Source organism: Coloeus monedula (assembly GCF_965178545.1).
Source record: "Coloeus monedula genome assembly, chromosome: 7".
Classification (NCBI taxonomy): Eukaryota; Metazoa; Chordata; class Aves; order Passeriformes; family Corvidae; genus Coloeus; species Coloeus monedula.
Window position 1 is genome coordinate 33,833,608 of NC_138787.1, and position 20,964 is coordinate 33,854,571.

General features: G+C 37.5%; 1 protein-coding gene across 1 annotated transcript in view; it reads left to right on the top strand.

The window, feature by feature from the left end:
- MGAT5 (alpha-1,6-mannosylglycoprotein 6-beta-N-acetylglucosaminyltransferase) overlaps positions 1-20,964 on the top strand; it is a 117,055-nt gene that overhangs the window by 26,043 nt on the left and 70,048 nt on the right. Inside the window, exon 2 of the mRNA XM_082284669.1 lies at positions 18,108-18,495. Within this exon, the coding sequence (XP_082140795.1) occupies positions 18,258-18,495 (238 nt within the window). The 5' untranslated portion in view covers positions 18,108-18,257. The remainder of the gene's footprint in view (positions 1-18,107; positions 18,496-20,964) is intronic.

Here is a 20,964-nt window from a genome sequence, read left to right on the forward strand (position 1 = left end):
TCAGGTTTGAGTGACTGACCCAGACGAACTCTTCCTGAACTAACTGGACACAGAAATGTGCAGTATTCCTAAACTCTGCTGTCCCATCTGTCCATGGGTTAAATGAGTCCTGGCCTGGAAGGTCAGTCTGTCCTGCCTATGAGCCACATTTTTATTCCATCTGTTAATATGAATGTTCTGAAGATGATGCCAAAAAGAGTTTACTAAATATATACAATTTTTATGGGAATAGATAGTCCTTGAACTGATAAAGTTTTTTTCTGAATACCACAATTAAACAGATTTTGACCACCCTCTCAAAAGCCAAGTGCTGGAAAATGACTTCACATATATATCTATATATCTCTATATCTATCTTTCCTTTCTCTTCAGATTCTTCTTCATTCATGATGTTAGTCTATTTTGCTATATAATATACTGTATATTGTTTTTATTAATACATAGTATCTATTATGAAGGTATTTATATTAATAACATATAAAAATATAAAATGCATTACTATAATAATACCTTAAATCCAGGTGCTAAACTGATACAATATAAAAAGCAGAGCTGTAAACTTTGATTTCTTGTTATGAGGAAAATTGGGAATATGGAAAGCTTAAAATATGAGTCTCAATTTTTTCCATGTTTAAGCAAATCTCAGAGTAGCTGAAAAGATAACTTCCAGTAACAGTTTTCAATCTCAAAATTTTCTTGTTCTCATGAATTCTTGTTACAGCTGTGATTTATATTTCCAAATGTAGCAAGTATAATATTCCAAATCCTAAAGAATTTTTTTTTTTATTTCCCTCCCTCTTTAACACATTAAGGGTGCAGGGAGGGAGAAGAAAAAAAAGATGGTGCTGAAAAATTCCAGCCTCACTCCTACTCTTTTATAAATTGCTGTTAGTATTCCTGTCTCCATGTGTGAGCCCGAGGTCTAAGCTTGAGGTTTAAACTATAAACAGAGATGAGATAATTTTGTACAGGAATAAATGTGCCCAGATGGAGATAATCAGAAGTGACTTAAATGTGTGGGCTTTTCTGGAGGTGCCAAAAGCCCACCACACCACGCTGACGTTGATGGGGACTACAGGTGTGAATTATGCTCAGCCATACCCCGAGTCTGCTTTGTAGAAGGTGTTCAGACACCTACAGGAGTACCCAGGAGTGTCTCATTAAGGGCTGTGGGAGTTGGGTATTTGGGCATGTTCATAAATCTCTTAGACACCTCTTTGCATATTTATTGAGATTTCTTTAAAATTCTTGCTGTGCTGTTGACAGTTGCTGTAATTAAAGTGACTTCTTCTTTCTTTTTTTTTTTTTTTTTTTTTTTTCAGAGCTTGCCTTATAGTTCTCAGTTAATTAAAAGAAATCCTAATGTTGCGGGATCAAGGGTAGAAACAACAAAAATTTTCAAGGACAGTACTTTGCATAACATGAAGGATTTCTCTAGGATTCTTTAACCTGTTAGATACATTAAAATTCAGGAAGAGGACCTTTTGTGCTTTAAAAGTCTTAATGATAAATGCAAAAAGAAGCCTTTTTAAAATAAAAACAACACTTCTGTAGATACACCTCTGAGACATCTATTCTTTGAAATTTAGAAGGAAAAATATTTTAGAAGCTGTTTACAAATTCTGAGCATTTTTTTATTGACAGTCATCTGGCATGACTGACAAAAACCCCCTTATTTTTCTTTGTGTTACTTCCATTTAAAGCACATTTCTGTAGTAAAGGAAAATGTTGGTATTGGCAGAGATTCAGAATTTTTTCTCACTCCTTAATAGTCCTAGTGATTAAATGTGGATAGTAACAGAGGTTTTTTTCTTTAAGAAAAAACCCAGTAAATTTGTATTATTTTAGCAGTGACATACTCTTGCATGTAATTCCTATATTGTATAATAAGCCTGCATTAAGCTAATAAATCAAATTTCATGTTCTTAAAGTAATTTTCGTCTCCATTCCCAGTCTTCCCTAGCCATGGTGTCAGCCTCTCTTTCCAAATTCTGAATGTGAGAATATCCCCAAAAAAAAAAAAAAAAAGGGGCAAAAAATCCCCGAGTGTGAGTCTTGCAGAGTTTTGACATACTTTCTGTGAAGTATAGCCATTTTCATCCTGTCATGTAGCATAAATGTTTTAACAGGCAAACACACCTCCCCCCTTTCTAATCTCGATTTAGTGTAAAAGGATTTTTCTCTGGCCTTGCTGTGCTGAGAGCTCTCTGAAGTTCTGTGTTGTCCTGTACACACTGGTCTGACCATGTTCCCCTTGCCCATCCTTTGCTCCCCTCCTGTTACCCCACTGAAACGTCGTCTTTTCTTTACATTCCCTGTCCCCATCCTCCCCCTCCAGCAGGGTTTACTTCCTACCTCCCCCGGGGCCACGTTCTGCCCACGGTAGGTTTGCCTGTAGACAGACTCTGTGAAAAGCATCTTTTTGCTTTCTGCCTTGTTCCTTCCTAGAGCAGTTGAGAAATCTCCCTTTAATCTCAGCAAAGCCTCACCGTTCTCAGATCTCTTCAGAAAACTCTGCTTTGCTGTGATGACTACAGGACAAAAAGGAAATGAGACTCTCTCTCTTGTTGGCAGTACTTCCTGAGGTTTGTTTCTTTGTGTGTCCAGTCCATCCACTCATTCTTCTCTCTTTTTGCATGGCTTGGTTGCCGGCACAAGACAGATCTTTGTCCTTGCTATCAGAGAGACCAAGGTCTCCTAATCCCTGTGTGGGATTTACTGCAGTGCAAATACCAGTCTGGAGATGTAGGTCTGGCTTTAAAAATCCTTTCTGTATGATAGGAGGTGTTCACTATGTACCCCAGCAAAATCCAACACTTGGCTACAAGGGAGCTGTGGTAATTTTTCTTTCTTTTTAAAATTTCTTTTGTTGTTCTGTACTGTCCAGTTTGATGCATCTAGAATCCGACTTTCCAGGCAGAATACACATAAGGGTTGCAACTTGACTTGTGAAAAATATGGTCAGAATTGTGGGGCTTTTGTGATCCACAAGAATTGCATTTATATGTTTATATTATTTTGCATATATGTGTTACTTGAGCTGTGGTGTGTCCTTGTAATTGCATTTTATATATTGGCTTAAAACCTCTTGAGAATTTAGCCTTTAACAATACTGGACAAGCTTGTTTTCCCCTCCTGCTTTAATTGGAAGCTTAGGTCAAGTGGAGATGAATGTATTGTTTGTGTCACTGGAATTTGTAATCAATCTTATCTTCTTGCAAAATGTATTAATTTTATTTTCTTTGAATTCTGTTTTTGTTACAAATGGTACACAAGATAAGGTGTTTTGTTGAAAACTAGGGGTTGCTACATTTTTTCCTTGCCTCAATTCATTCTTTTTTGGGCTGGTTTTTGTTTTACTCTGTTTTAGCTGGTCCCATTTATTTACTTTTCTTGAAAAATTGCACAACAGGTATTTAATTTAATATTCTTTCCAAACCTGAGCTTCTGAAACTTTCTTGTCATACTGCAATACAAAAAAAACTTCAGCAAAGGAGGAAGAATAGAAAATGTTAGTGAATATATTTTTGTTTAAAATCTATTTAATTCAGTGGATGAGTATTTTTTTGTAGTTATGCAACACTAATTTTAAAAATTAATTCTTGTCAAGGCTCTTGAATAAAAATTGTGGGATGTCTTGGTGACTTTCTCTTTTTGAAAGGGAAAAACTTTCTGCTGTTTTTCTTTAAAAATGACTTCCTTGGAATTGGCTGAAGTGTGGGGAGGTTTTTGCTAGTGGTTTTGCTGACATTTCTTTAAGTCTTGCTTGCTTGCATTTTTGATCTTCCTGATGTTCATTTGCTTGCAGTGTTTACAATGTCACTTCAGTTTTGCTCATAAAACTTCTTAGGCATTTATCTTTCACCCACTGCTAATGTTAGATCTGGGTTATTTGTAGTTCCTGCTTTGTCCTTCAAAATCCTTTCTTCTCCCTATCTTCTAAAAAGATTGAAATGTTGACTTTAATGGGGAAAAATGCCAATATACGAGTTTTTTTCATTATCATGCAGTCTGAAACATGGTTTTCTTCTGTATTTTTGTAAAGCAGATTTTGCAAGAAGTCCTGTATGGGCTTTTCTCTTTAATCTCTATATACACATACGCAATATATGTTGTGTATGTTTGTCAAAAATACATTTATTGATTTTTTTTTTGCCCCACTAAATTTATTATTCTAACGTGATGAAAGTGTTCCTATCTGACTGTTGAAAGTTGCCTCAGAAATGGCTGACCTTCAGGGAAGAATGAGATTTTTTTTCTACTTAAGTTTTGCCTCTAGTGCATAATAAAAGCTAAATAATGAGAATTGCTGCTTCTATAAACCTATGCCAAGTACCAAGTATTTGGTGGGTTATTCTTTACTTGGATTTGGAGTTTGAAATTCCAATGGCATATAAGCAAAGGGGAAGAGGAAAAAGATGAGATATTTAAATCATACTTGATAAAGAAATTTGAAAAATCTGATATGCAGCAAAATCATTCTGTTCTCTAGCAGTATGTGCTTCTTGGTTTGTGCTTATATGAAAATGCAAAAAGGGTGTTATGCAAGGGAGTGTTTCTTTGCTTGACACTCACTACGCAGCCACCTGTTAAAACATGGATGATTCCTAGTGCAAGATCTAAAGCGTGGCTGCTGGTGATGAAGCATGTTTACCAACCTTCAGGAAGCATATTCTGTTGTTAGCAAAGTACAATTTGAAAGCCTGATCAAGTGAATGCATACAAATTTTGGAGGGAGTACATGGGCTGGGAGGTGGTGGTGTGCTAGTAACAGACACTGAGCTGCCAGCTGACTCCTGAAAAACTGCTTAAACAACTCTACACAAGGGTGGGTTTAAAAACATCTCTTCTGGACATCTTCAGATTTCATAGTACCAAAAAAAGCCTCATGGCACTCTTGTGCAATATTTAATGTGACAACACTTGACTAATGTTCCAGCCTCAGTGTCAATAAATGTAATTAATTATGCGTTGTCAGAACATTGAGAGGAATTTATTCTGAAAATAAATGCAGAGGAACCAGTGGAAATTGCCAAAGTCTATCAAGGATGGTTAGTTCTGTCTCTTCTGTCACCTGTGGTTAGCTGTGTGAGTATATGGTTTTTCTGAGTATCTCTCCTGTGTGACTCAGTGTGTGAAATATGTTAAAGAGGGTGGCTGGTTTGGAACATTTGAAAGTATTGCTCTGAATTGTCACTGACCACATGGGAAGATGTTCAGCAGTTTATTTAAGTAATTAATGGGACCCTAGACCTTGGACTTCTTGAGCTGTAAATGCTTAATATGTCATTTTTACCAAATATTTTCATCATCCTGCATGTAGATCTTGAATATGTTCCTGCAGCATCTGTGGTTTTGTTTCCTGTTACTGTATATCTCCAGAATCCTCTTACTGCCTATGAAGTAACATTAACATATACCCATAATGTCTTATGCAAAGATGATGTTACATTTTGTCCCTGAGGACTACTGAAAGCTGTAGAAGTTACTATACTCGTGAATGTATATATCTGTAGTGAAATAAACCCTATTTACCAAGGACTGGGTGCTTATGGTTTGAATCGATGCAAGTGCTTGGAAGATAAATTGCATAGAGAGCTTACCCTATGAGAAGTTAATTTTTTGGTGAAGTTGATATATTGATAAGACTAATGGTAATATTGAGGAATAGTTCTGAACGACTTTCCCATTATCTTAAATATTTTATTTAAGGAAGGTGTTGAAATAGGAAGTTCTAGTCACTGTTTGTGACTTTCTCATAACCTAAAAGCTCCACCTGTTTCTCACTCAAGATGAAAGTTTTAGCAGCTGAAGTGTATCAGGAAACAGCGATAACTTTTGACAAGCAAACTGTATTCTCTATCAATAGTTAAAGTCCCATTTGTGTATGGAAGCTTATTAGTTATGCTTTGCCACTTGCACTTGTAGTCGCCTTTGTGTCTGTTGGCAAATCCCTCACAATGTTGATTTAGCATTATTTCATGTTCTGTGTTTTCTTGGTCTTGCCTGACCCAGTGTATTCAGCCATTCAGTTTGTGTAGCCCTTGTCTGTCAGGCTGCTCTTTTTAGTACCTTTTCATCTGCTTAACATTATTTTTCTTTACTCTCTCTTAGACTTGCATTTAAATGTTTTCTTGCCTCATCTCATTCAGGGCTTTTTTTTTTTTTTTTCTTCTCCGTTCCTCACTTTTCAGTTTCTTTACCAGCTTAATACTTTGTGTTTCTTACAGTGATTTCCCCACTTGTCAGATTTTCAAGTTTACCTATTGATTTCTCTACAACTTTCTTCTCCTATCTGCTATTTTGAAATTTAATCTGTTACTGCATCAGTGAGATGCTGATGACATTTACAAGTTCTTGTTCATAATTAAAAGGAAGACCTGAGCTTTGTTTTCCTATTGATGATAATTCTTTATCTGTAATCTGTTATACCTAGAATGTGTGAATACAAAATTTCTGCCTCTTTGATTTTATTCTATTCTGATTTCCCAAAGAAACAAGGCTCTTTCAGTCATCCAATTTTTTCCTTCATACTTCCAATTCCCATTGGAATTTCAATCAAACCAGTGGTGAAATTTCTACAAGCTTTCTGTGAACTAATAGCTGGCTGAGTAAGCCTCTGCTTGTACAGTAAGGGAAGATAGGGAATCAGAAGAGTTGGTGGAAAAAAGTGAAATGCAGAAAATTGAATTGGTATTCATCTTTGCAGTATTTGCATTTTGTTGCAGTGGTTAGGGGGCTGTAAAATGGAGCACAGCTGGTGTGGGCAGCCTTAGCAGGTTACAGAGCTGCAGGAACACAAGAAACCCTTTTTGATAAAGTTATAGCTCAGTCAGGCATGAGCCAAACTATTTTCAAGTGTGTTCAGTCTCTGTAAATCTGCAATTGTGTGCTGATCTATAACCAAAATGTGTGTAAAGGAAGTGATAGGGGTTTTGTATATCTTCTTGGCCATTAACATTACAAATTGCATTATGTTGCTAGAGAGAAGAACTACAGGCAATTGATTTATGAGTTTACTTCCTTGGCGATTTCCTTGATGCATATCTATAACGTGAATGAGTGTTGTAGTTCAGAGAAGTTTAACATGTTCTCAAACATAGGTTTGCATGAGACATGCTTTTGGAAGTGAATTGGTAACACATGGATATATAGATATATTGATACAGATATATATGTATATTTAATGGAGTACTCTTGGAGAGCACAAATTGAGTTGCTCTGTAATGAAAATATTCCAGGAATGCAAGTGATATCCTCGAATGGTTGGTATTTCATCTTTAAAACCAGAATAGATACAATCCACAGCACCGTCCTCCCGGTATTGACACCCACACGTCTGAGCTTAAATGCTTTTGGTGTGAATGTCACATCCTCAAAACCTATTGGGTTCTTTTGCAGATGTATTCCTGTTCCGCTGTGATATTTGCTCACACAAAGAGAGATTTCAAGAGATAAGGTGTGATTCTATCTATTAAAGACAGACCTCAGACTTTATTTTCTGGTCTACTTAAGGATAACTCTCCTATTTGAGTTTAACTAGAACCTTGGAGAAGGAAGCGGAAACTCATGACTATTCAAGCATTCAGTATTGTAAATAATTAAATTTTCCAAGATGTTAACGTACATTTACTTTGAAACTGCATTGCAGGGGGAATAAAGGTTTGCTTTCAGCACTGAAAATGAAGCTACTTTTGCTACCAAACCTCGAATGGGAGTATTGATAATAGCTTCAACAAAGCATGCTTTGGAAAGGAGGCCTTTCTAGTAATTAGGATTATTTATAAAAAGTACTGAGGCATTAAAGGAAGTTCATTACCCAAGCCATTACTGCACTGTGGACCAGAACCAGCAGATAAATAGCTTTTTAGAGTAGATTATCACTATCTAGAGAACCTGAAAACCTGGGAGTGAGAGAGGCTAAAAAGAGGAACATTGCTGTTAATGATGGGGTATAAGCAATGAGGAGAGCTTAGGGGGTTCTGTATGCATCCTTTAGTACTGTCTTGTGTAAAACATCATATCAGAAACCCATGCTGCTTGCTAGGACATTTTCACATTATTTTTTATCGTGGTAGTGGGCTTGTGTGTTGTCCTGCCTTTCTCTGCGTAGCAGTAGTCTGGAGAGAAACCACAAAGGCCTATTACTAATTCATTTTCCTTCTGCTGCCTGTGCCGGCTGTTTTCTACCCAGCACTTCTTTCTTTTTTTCCCCCATTTAGCTTTGTTAGAGCTACATCTGAAACAGAGCTATTCCTCAGAGTTTGCCAGTACAAGTTGTTCTACAGCTGTCTAGGGATGCTGAAAGAGGGGAGGCTGTTTTCCACCTACTCAAAATAGTTCAGAAGTTGTGCCCTACGATAAACTAAGTACAGCTGATTCTTTTGCAAAGGAAACTTGTGTAGTTTATTAGATCCTGCACATGGCTGGAAAGCTGATGCCCTCCCAGCAGTGCAGTGGTTATAGTCAGTGACAGGTTAAAATGTGGTCAAGCTTGCCCTCACTGGCTCTCCTTTGAAAATACTGTCATTCAATATTTGTTGTACTTTCTCACAAAGCTTTAAAATGCATAGCAGCATTGCGAGAATCATGTGCAGAGAGGTTTTGTTTTTTGAAGTCTCATGTTATTACTGTTTTCTTGTGGCCAGATGGATGGATCAGAACTGTGTAGATAGTGAAACTTTTGTCTAATGCTTCCTCTGACATTATTTTCAAGCCCGTTGCTGTAAAGTCCTGTGACTGTAGGTTTCTAACTGGGCTTCATTGCATATGTACAGAACTCCATTTATGTCTCTTTAAATATTTTAACATCTCTGTGTGACAGATTGTTGCTACTTACAAAGAGAAATTAGAAATATTGGCAGTTTTCATTCTTTCATTTCAATTAAAAGTGCTTCTCTAATCTTTGGTGGTAACAGCTGTTGACAAATATCAGTGTTGAGCAACAGGATATATGCAGGAAAGAGGTTAAAAATATTTTGCTGCCCTACTAACTTTTGAATTAGATATGAAGCAAATTACAATTTCATCCTTTCAATAATAAAGCAAAGGTCCTAAATGCAGAGTGATGGAATAATCAGCAGCACTGTTGCTTCCAAACAGGTGACAGTGTTGAAATTTTAATTCCATTAAATTTTTTACTCTGGAGATGCAGCTTGTACTTCCAGCCATTTGTCTAGCCACAGAGGCTGGAATGCGTTCAACATGCTTGCCAAGAACAAATCCATTGGAAGAAATGTTATACTTTGACCCAAGTTCAAGAAATTCTAAAGCAACAAAAGATAAATATTTCTGAACATTTTTTAATGTTTAGCTTAGCTGTTTACTTTTTTTGTCCTCCCTGTGATCTGATATGCACTTGTTTAATAGTACAAACATAAAAAATTTCTATATATATATTTCTGCTTTCCTCTATTTTAATATGACTCTGCTGTTTTTTCCCTTGGTGTTTGTCCTTTGCAAAAAGTTTGTGTGTAGAACCCTGTAGCAAAAATTAATTTAAATGCAATTTAATGAGAATTTATTTTTGTTTTGATTATCCACAATTCCCAACAAATGGTAGAAAATTCAAGAAAGTTAACTCTTTTACACAGATGTACTTATATTCTATATTATCTGTTTTCTATTTTTGAAAAACTTTTTCATAAGGTATAGTGAGTATTTTGAGCATGAACATGTTTGGATCTTTCCTTGGAACTTGTATTTATTTTTGGCTGTCTGTCTGGGGTCCAGCACAATTGCTGAAGACCGCATTTAGCTTGTTGACCATGGATTTGACAAGAGATGATACCTGGGCATCCACATTGATGAGAGCTTTCTTGCTGAATACAAAGAGGGTTTTGACTTTCCTCTGAGAGTTGGACAGAGCTCCTTTTGAGAGTTGCTTGTTTTTCCTCTTGGACAGACCACAAGATGTGATGTAACAGGCTGATTTGTGGTTAATAGCAGAGGGTGAGATTGGAGCCTGGAGTATCAGCTTGACACAAGAAATTAGCTAATGGATCCAATTTCTATATAATAAACCTAGTTGTTCTTGGAGTACCTCATAATTTGGTTGCTTTGATTATAAGCTGAAGTTAATTTTATTATTCATTAAAAATAAATAAAGTTTTCTGCATAAGTTCATAGCAATGCTTGCAGCTCTTGCTCTTGCACAGGTACCCTGTGCCCTAAAGAAATGGGAGAGCATTACCAGAAGCACACATGGGATTGCTGTGTAGGAACCAAGGATGTTTTGCTCATGACTTTGGAGATCATCCAGGTGATCTGAAAAGTGTGAGGCCCTGCTTCTCTCCAGGTGCCATGGGTTTTGCACTTCAGAGGCCAAATGCCAAATGTAAAATTGAGAATGACATAAGAGGATGTCATATATTAGTCTTTGAGTGAGGGGAGTTGCAAGAAGGGGAAGAGAAAAATAAATGTACTTTATGCACACTAGAAATATGATAAAACTTATTGGCCATGAGTCCTTTAAAATTAATGAAGTAGCTTAAAGGTTTGTTTGTGCAGTGGACTTCAGGGACTCTTGAAGCCATGAAAGCATGTCTCGTGGATACTTTTTTCACTGGTTTTGGGGATTTTGTAGATGATGACTGGGACTCTCAGGCTCTGTAAGTTACTTTCTTGCAAAAAAAACCTCAACCGAAACCCAGAAAAAACCAAAAACTGTTTCTTAATCTCTCGGTCAGCATGCTGACCAAAATGTTCTTTTCAGTGAGAAAATGCTGTTTTGGGCATATGGTTTTAATGCAGCAGCAAGATGAAGGTTATTAATATTCCCTGTCCTTTGACTGTAAATGGCTGTAAAAATGTACACTTCTTTTGCCTGTTCAAGGTCAGGAATGTTTCTGATTTTTCGAAGTTCACTGAAGTCTTATTCCTAGTCCTAACATTCATTTGGTTTATAGAAAGATCCAGTGAGTTTGTGATTATGTTCTTAAATGCATTGCTTGGAGCATTTCTAACCAGTAAAAAGTATGTGTACCATAAGGATTTCAATGCATAAGGATTTTTCCTTACGGATTTTCCTCTAATCCTTTTTCCCTTCATCTGCTGTGTTCTCCCCTTTTTTGCTCTTTCCTCCCTGAAGTATCACAGTAAGCAAACTGCATGAAAGGAAGAACATCAGATGATTTAATTTCTGTAGGACTGAACTACAGCAAGTGATGTGCTAGGTAGAAAACTGGAAACACTTCAGAGTGCTCTGCGAAAGCACAGACCCACATGAGGGAATTAAGGTGGGATGCCTCCCAAATTTTTTCTAAGTGGGGGAATTTATTTTTGAAAGAGAAGGAAAGCTGCTTGCTCAAGATGAATATTTACTTGTTTTTATGGCACCTTATCAGAGACTGCTTTCCCTTCCTTCAACTTTCATCCCACCACCTCCTGCCAATTTGTACTACATGCACATGCACAAAAGCAAACATGGCCCCCCAACCTAAAAAAACCCCAAACCTGGAGTATTTATACTCTTATTCTCCCTCAGTCCATCTGTCCTGCTGCTTCTGTTGTGACCCAGTGTTGTTTTGCTTTTCTCACTTCGTGGGATTACACCCCAAATTGCCTCTTCAGGCACAGTACATGGTGCCACATCAGCTGTAGATGGGTGGTGAGCGAGAAGACACAGTGACATCTGTCAGCTAGAGGAAGAGAATGGGTTGGCAGAAACATTGCTGAAAATAACATTGAGCAGCAGAAGGAACAGCAAAACCAAGACTCCATAATACAGTTAAGGGAAATGGTTTCATGCATTTATTTATTTTCTATATTAAGGAATGTAAATTATAAAATGTGTAGTTAGCAAATGTGTGCATAAATCTGGTATAGTTGCATGATTTTTTCAGCTACCTCTTCTTCCTGAGGAGCCTGTGAGGTGTGTAGGGAATATGTACAGCTTCAACCAGTTGGAAGCCCTCACCTAGCCTTAGGACGTGCAGATCTGAGTTAGTATTATCAGCTTTGATGGTATGCTTCTGCTCCTCCCAGGACATTCTATCACCTTTTCTATCAGAAAAGGTGACTTTTATTGGACTGATCACAACTGAATTAAGAAAGTTTATTTTAGAATTAACAAAAATGCTTTGAGGTGCCTTCAAATTTATGACTTGATCTATTGAAATGAATGTTCTTTTGTTTCTGTGACCCAGTCAGGCAGGATACAGCACGTGGCACCCTGAGCAGGTGTGGATTTGGCCTTTGGTTGTCCTGCTGTCTGACCTCTGCTTTATGCATTTGACATGGTCAGTGGCTGAACAGCAGCTAAACTGCTTCTGAACGCTCCTTGTAACTGAGGACCCTAAGTTTTGTTTAGGTGTGGATAGTTTAATGTTAGTGGAGTATGTTTCCTAACTATATTGGTTAATTAATTGCAGTGTCAGTACTGGAGTCAAAATGTGTGTGGTACAAAGACACTTGACAATGGTATGAGCACACATTGTGTCTAAATGCAAGTAATCTTATCAGAAATCAGGCTTCTTTTTCTCTTCTCTGATCCTGTCTTATCTTCTACCAACAGAGCATGTGACTGTTCTTTGATTTCACTCGCCTGCATTAAGTAGGAGGCTGTAGCTTATCCCATTGTTAATGCTGTGTTTTGAAAGAAGGAAAGGTAGATTGAGCCTCCAAAAGGACTAAGGGAAGCCAACATCTCACAATCACAGCACAGACTGCACTGTTTCAGAACACAGATTGGCCAGCTGGGGTGAGACATCAGCTGGGATATTCCCGCAGGAATAAACAACTGCAATACCAGGAAATCCATTAATTTGCATTCAGTTGAGTTATGGTGCACATCTGTTTAGGCAATGCAGCTGCAGTAGAAGGCTGTGGTTAACATCAGCCTGGAATTCTAGTTTATGTATACTGGAAGTTTGTCTGGCTTAAACTCTTAAAACGTAGCACTCCCAGTTTGGACTCATTATTCCTGGAAAAGAGGTTTTAGAGTATTGCCTATCCATTTTAGGACGTATTGCATCAGCTTCTGCATGAGGCATGACTCCTGGCATCCCTTAGCAGAGGAGGTCAGGGATATGGCAGGTGTTTTCACTCACCCTGTGTTTGCTGGCTGTAGCTCCAGTGTGCTGGCAGCCCACTGGCTTCACACTTGAATTATCATCAGCTTTTAGGTTAACACGCCCTTGGTAAGAATAGAGGAGGGTCACGTCTTGATGTTTGTCCTTGGCTGGTCTGTAACAACTTGTCCTACAGAATCAAACAGCTGCAAACAGAAGGGCAGCTTGCCCTCTTCAGGAAACAATCTGGAAAATAGGTCAGTATTTTCATTAGGATCCTGATGTGAGGGGTTTAAGAGCACCTCTTGGAGCTGGTTATGAGACAATAACAAACTGTGGAGAGTCAGGCAGGGTGGCGTGAGGCTGCATCTGAATACACATTTTTTGTGTCTGGATGGATATATGTAAGAGGAGAATGAGAGATTGCTGTGACTGAAGGTTTAGAAGGCTGATGAAACAAAGCAGTTTTAAAACTGCTAAAGTTGCTAAAGGCTGGGTTTTACTCATTCCTGCTCATTACCACTGCACAGTCAAAGCAATTAGTCTGTAAAAGTCTCACCATAAATTGTGAGCAGAGGGTACCACAGAACTGGTGCCACAGGCCTTGATGGGCCTTTTCTTGTTGCTTAGCAATCCTATGCCTCCTTTTCAGCTTTTGCTCCTATTAAAAGAAAAGCAGATTTTTTTTTCCAAAATTCAGGGTTACACCCCATCAGTGACTAGTGATTGACCATCACTGAGTAGCTCACAGTTTTGGGACCTCTCCTTTTGACCTGTGCCCATGTTTTCCAGCCCTTGGTTCTTATCTCATGTCTAAGCTGTTTGCTGTAACAAGAGGCACCTGGTGCACAGCTCTAGCTCATACAATTGTTCCTGGAATAATTTCTTAAGCATAAAAGGCCAGAATTTGGGGCTTGCATGTTTGGCATTGGAATGCAAACCTTTTCCTGGCAGTGGTAATACTATTTTTACTGAGCCACTTGGTACAAAAATGTATATAATTTTTTTACTAGTCATGATGTGTAATGTTGCTTATGTTTGAGTTTGTAACAAACTAATAATTAAATTCCACTCAAGCTGCTGGTTTTTTGGGTGCAAAAGCTTCTTCTTTGACTACAGACAATTAAGGTTTTAGAACTGTGTAACTACTGATGAACGGTGCATTCAACTCATGAACAGTTTAATCCTGAGTATCCTGATTTAATCCTGAGTATCCTGAGGATAGTGGTATTCCAAGCTTACCCTAAGTACTATTTCTAATATAGGTACAGATTGGACAGAGAATATCAAGCTGGGTCTACGTACATACTTATAAAGAGACTTTGATTAATCTCTTGTAGATGATTAATTCTCCTTTTTAAAACTTAAAGAGGAATATGTGGATATGTGTCACCAAAATCTGTTCACATGAAGATGAGCTGTTTGTACTCTAATTTGAGCATTAAAAAAAAAAATTAAATCTTACAATGCGGAGAAATGTGAAATGTGTGTTTTTCACCCCTGATGTACGATGGATCACTTTAACATTGGAATACTTATCTGAGATGATTCTTAATAGTGTGAGGTTTTTTCTATACCAATGACATCAGCATGGTAATGTCATCCTCTCTAACTAGTGAACTGACCAGCTGTTGAACAGGGGTTTATTAAATACAGAATAGAGAAAATGTGTTTCTAATGAAGCTATATAATAGTACTTTTAGTATTTTAAAATTCTTGTGCCTGTGTAAATGGGTATAAGGTTAGCCCTTTTTCAAAGAAATAAGTGAATCATTTTTGTTCAGGGTAGGGGCAGTTGTGTTGTAAATTGTGGCATGTTTTTCACAGAAGATGTAACTAGACTGTTTAAAAACAACCCCCAACACCCCAAACAACCTCCTTCCTTCCATCCCCCAGTATGTTGTTTCAGTTGTGGTGGGATTTTGGCTGGTTAGAGTTGAATTTGAGAAAAAACATAACAAAGATGCTGTTTATTAGAAGTGTTCTTGCCTTGTATATCCTTTCACTTTCATCCTGTTCTTCACACTTTCTGTTTAGTTTTTGTACACTAGCTGTTCTGACTAAGTCAGGAGGAATTCTCTTCCTAACAGTTTCACAAACAAACTCACACTGTAACATCCAGTTTCCAGAGGGTGGCTGGAATTATTTCAAGAGATGTCTTAGAGTGGGACCACGTCTTTCCAAAGCTTAAAAAAGGGGTGGGGAGTGGGTGCAAAAAAAGCACCTGTCATTCTTTAGAGCTTCCCATATCCTCTTTAGATATGTGCGTCTGGAGACTAGACTAGGAAGATGCCTTACTAGTTAACAGGATTGCCTCCTTTGGGAACATTTATTAGGTGTGCGGGAGAATAAGGGAAATATACCACCACCTGAAGTTTTGGAATGTCTTGGTATGGGCAGAGAGATAATTTGTCAGTCAAAATCCATCAATGATTATAGTAGACAAATGTGTGTTTATTGCTTCAGCTCTTGCTCAGTTCAGTTATTAATTTCCTGTCAAAACAGAAATACACAGAGACATTTCTGTGCTGCCGTCTTCATGCATTCCACATCACCCCTTCTGTCCACTGTCCACTTAGATACCAAATAATGACTCATTATAGGTACGTGGTAATCATTTACTGGGGAATAGTTGTGTTGCAGTCCTTGACAGCTGTCAAATCTGGGATTAAATATATACCCAAATCAGTTCAGCTGGCCATGGAAGGGCTGGGAAGCACAGGGATTCTGCTGTGCACGTTATAAACCTCCATGGCCACCAGCACTGCTGTAAAGTTAATTAGTTAACTACCTGTTGTTGAGCACTCAAGTTGCTGGCCACTGGAATTGCTTGTGGAAAAATAGGGCTGGTTGGTGACATTTGGGTTTGGGGTTTTCTGTTTGTTGAAATAGTGGGGGCCATTCTTCTCTCTGTCAATGAGTTTTAGTCCTTTCTTATGGCAAAAGCTTAATATTTGCTGTCTACCTTCTTACTGTTTTTGAGTGGAATTAAGATTTATTTTTCTGTTGATAAATAGAACAGAAAAGTCAACAGCTCTGTTTAAGTCAATCATTCTCATAGTTCAGTGTCATTATGCTGTTTCTTATAACATCTTTGTTTCAGTTCTAGAACTTTAAAAAGAAGACTGTGGAATACTTGCATTTTTAATTGCTGATTTTAGTGTTAATTATGTTCAGAGGTTGGTTTTTTTTCCCTAAACAACTAGTCATAAATAATCATTAACACTTGTCTGTTAAAATATGGTGGTGATAGGTTTACTTTCTTATTCAGTGTTTTCTGCTTCACAAACAAGTGGTAATTGGGGAAGAAATACTGACTGTTTAACTACAGATCTTATTGCTGTAGAGGATGCTGTCAGTGCTTACTTAAAGTTGTCACTGAGGGAGTTTATCTTGAATATTTTAGATTTCTTTTTAAAGTTGTGATGTTATTTTAAACTATGGAATTTTCTATATTTTATCACACCCCATATTGCAAAAGAATAGTAGAACTTTCAGTTTTTAATGAAATAACAATATTCTACCATTCAGTCAGCCCAAAAATATTCCAAGGCTATAGTTAAATAAACAGAAAGAAGTAAAACTTCTCCCTGCCATTTCTTGGAAAATTAACTGAAATTTATGGAGAGCAGCATTAAACAGAGTCCTTAATTTTCCCTGTTGAGACTGTTCCTTTTCTTTACTGAGATACTTTCTGTGTGAAAAAAGTCTGCTTGAGGGCTTTATGATGTTTTTCATTGTACTTGCAGTTAATTTCTCTGCCCCATTCCTCCTTAAGCAAAAGATGCCTGCAGATTGTTCTTTTAGCAACATGAGTGCGCAGGACAGTGTCTGCCTTGCCTGCTTTTAGTTCAAGTAACGCACCTTCACTTCTGCAGTCAATCAGTGATGTGAAATGTGCACACTCAAGACATGTTGAAGATAAGTGCTCCAAAAGTATTTGTGTCCCGCTGCAAAACTCCTGGTTCAGCTGGAAGCAGAAGATCCATAGGGAATTTTAACAAGCAGGGAGCACTGGGCATCTGAGTAGTTATCCTATTAAGGCAGAGCAACATCTGCATTATCTGTGCAAGTGCAGAATGGAAGGGAACATTATGTTCTCTAATCCTGTCTGGGAGCATTATGAAGTTAAAAGGATAACATTTTACCAAATCTGTGTTCTAACATGATAGGTTACACTTATTACCTTTTAATTACATCCCTTCTAGTTGGACTTTAAGCTAAGGACCCGTCCTCTAACTCTCATCACAGACCATTTCTTGCCTTTGGATTGTTTATGCCAGATTTTATAATTAAGTTTACCTTGAAAAGTTGGTCCTACTGTATCTTGAAGGCCTTTATTGCAATTCTTTTTCCCTTGTGTATGGAAAGCTCTGAGAATATTAGTTTATGTACAAAAGACGTGTTGCAGCATTCAGAAGTTTGTGTTTTCAATTTAGTTGCAAAGAGCAAACTTGTTGGAGGATGTTTTATGGATGAGGAGTAACTATGCACAGCAGAGGCCACACATGAGCAGGACATTATTGCAGCCTCCCAACTGCTTGCAGTGGAAGCCACGAGAGTGTATTGGCTTAAATAATGTAGATTTCTTCTTTCCTCTTTACCCCTGAGGGAGTCTGATTTCCTGATCACCTATCTAGCCATATGCTGTAGCTCTTGCCAGGAACCCTGAGCAGTGTCACTGCCAGCTAAAATTACTTGTTTTCTGAGAACTGAGTTACACTGAGAATTGTCTTAAATTGCTGCACTGGCAACATCGCAAAGTTTTGCATACACACACACAAATAAATATGTAACAGCAGCCCTACTTTGAAATACACCTTAGAAACCTCTTCAGGCAGGGAATTTGATCCAGATCCTGTGAGATGTTCTCCTCCTGCTCAGGTGTATTGCTCCTCCTTTGTTGTCTTTCCAGTGCTTTTCTCAGCTTCTTTTTGCTCTGGCTACTCCAGTACAATGATGAGATATGCAAATTAAGCATTTACAAAGAAAGCATATTGTCTACTCCTGGTTTGTACCACTTAGAGGGAAGAGCTAGTGTGGCCAGTAAAAACTTCAGGTGTGCTAACTATGCTTTTTTCTCTTCTCTTGCAACAGGATGGAACTGAAATACAGATATGTGTTGACAAAGGAGTTGGAATAAGACTGAGTCCTGCTCTGTGATATTTATATACCTGGACCATGAACTTGCTGTTTGTCTTCATGCTTTAGGAACCTTTGTAGTAACTGTGTGAAGCTGTTGGAATCATGGCATTCTCTCCATGGAAGCTGTCCTCTCAGAAACTTGGCTTTTTTCTGGTGACATTTGGTTTTATTTGGGGAATGATGCTTCTGCATTTTACTATTCAGCAACAAACACAACACGAAAGCAGTTCAGTCCTGCGTGAGCAAATTTTGGATCTCAGCAAAAGATACATCAAAGCGTTAGCTGAAGAAAATAAAAATGTTGTTGATGGGCCTTATGTTGGGACAGTGACAGCATATGGTAAGTGTGTTCTCTGGGTTATTTGATAATCTGATTAAGGCTTTCTCCTCAATTGTCCAAACATTTTACTTCATAATGCCGATCAATTGGCAGTACTTTACCCTGTGTGTTTTCTGTACAGATGGAGAAAATGCTCTTCCGTTGTAAGTATGAAGTGGGACAAATTTTATGTTTCCAATCATTTGGAAATGAAGCTGTCAGCTAATTTTTATTGCATCTGTCTAGTAGCTCTATCTAATATGCCTTACGTTATTTGTTAGAACTCAGTTTTAAAAAACTTTTTTGGTGTTTGCAAGAAACTTGGGAGGCTTTTCAGTTTTCATTTCAGTGATCTAAGAAATTCCCTGTGGAAAAACTTGCCTTAGTTATAAAATGGAGACCTGCTGTATTTATTTCTTCTTCTTTCCCATTTAACTTCTTTGTTCAGTCAATTTACTTAATGTTTAAGTTTATTTATCTGGTATAATCTTAAATTAAGCTTAAATATATCCTATTTGCCTCAGGGCGGAAAACTCCGTGAATTTAAGTGCTTTTTTTGGCAATAGGTTTTAATGCTTACTCTCTTCCAGTTTGTACAGGAGAGTTAAGTTTTTGTGCATGTGTCAGACAAAGCAAGCAGAAAAGAATGAAGCCTATTACCAGAAAATATTACTAAATAAAATAATCAAATTTCAGGTTACGTGTTGTTCCCTTCCATTCTGTTAAGATCACATAATACACCTTACTTGTTTAGCAGTTTTTAGACTCACTTTCTTTCCTACTTACCTATGCACTTCCAGGCTGTCTGGAAAACTAATCAGTCATCTAGATTTGTTTTCTTTTATAGTTGTCTTAATATTCAGCTCTGAAGAAATTGAGTAGATAGTTTTTGTATGCTTAGACAAAGAATATAGACTAGGATGCAACAGATAGATAGAAAAGCTGCACCTTTTTCTCCAGTTTTCTCTTAATGCTCTGTACTTTTTGGCTCATGCAATGAAAACATCCTGCTGGAAGGTTCTCTCTGTGTCTTGTTTCTGTCACCACTCCTTTTTCCTCTAAAAACCAAATCTTAGAGTTTGTGTGCTTTTGCTTGCCTGTAAGCCTGAGATTATTTTCCCCAATAGCTAACAATTATATTGCTTCATTGCTTTAATAACAACCTGCCCTTATTCTGTACCTCCACGTTTGTGGCTGCATGTTGAACTACAATGGAATTGTAGCCTTACAAAGCAACACAAGCAAAACAGTGGTACTAGATCAATACTTGAGTTGAGGCTGTCCAAGCAAGTAGAGATCCCTAGAGGATTGTGTGACTAGGCTCAAAACAAAACTTTATCTGCTGTATAGCCATCACCAGTGTCCTGTTACTGTGCCAAGGGTGTTTGATGGTAGGTGAATTGAAGAAAATAGACAACAAACCCCAAACAATCTGGCTGCAGATATTGAAGGTAACTGCATTAATATGGGTACAGGATATCCATAAGCTAAGTTCCCCCTGCAGCTTGTTGCCTGTGGCATTAATTTCCTGTTCCAAATCCTGCTGAGGAATAGTTGACTTGCCTCCAAACACTGGTCAAGATCCTGAGGAGAAGTTAAACTGCATTTGGAAGCAGGTGAAATAACTTTCTAACACTTCTGTGAAGGGAAAGATAAGTTTTGTGTAGAAATTTCAAGTCCATGGCTGAGAAGATTTTTAAGATTAAAGACTTTAAATTTGGTCAGGTGTTTTTAACAAAGTAGTTTGGAAAGACGCAAAATAATGGTAATGCAGTTATTTGAAATATTTCAGGGAAAAGCACTCTGATGAGTGAATAACGCCATATTAAATAATACTTTATGAAACTGGGTAAGGTAATTACTTAATAAGTTAATTTGTCCTGTTTGGCATACCAAATGACTTGTTGCCAGCAAATAATCAGGTTAGCTTTTCAGAAATAAGCACATTAATGATGGATGTTAATAATAATTGGTAGAGGTTTCTTCAGTATTCTGTGAAAATTATTGCTCTTGCTTATTTAGCCTTTTTATTTTTCTTAATGTTATCCTCTGATTGCTTTAAGTGAGCAAAGTCATGATTTCCATGTTCAGGAATAAATTTAATGTTTACTTGATTTGGCTGCTTTTACCCACCTGAAAGGTTTTCAGTCATTCCTTATTGTGGTTGCACAGCTTGTTTACTTTCTCACTTTTTCTTTCTACCTGTCAGGTAGGTGGATCAAACATTTTCCTTTCAAAAGGTATAGTTCAGATATACACAGTGAATATTGGATTTTTCTTTATAGCAGTAAAGAGTTCTTTTACAAAAATTCTATGAATCTGTGCTTCTGCCCTCCCCTTCTCAAACTAGCCTCCACTTGCCTTTTTGTTCTGACAAGCTGTCTCTCATATCAGTGTTTTGGTATCAGAACTAAAAAATAATAAATTTTTACCTTTTCTGTCTTTCTGATCTGTGTATGCCTTTATGTAAGTTATGTTTCTTCCTCACTG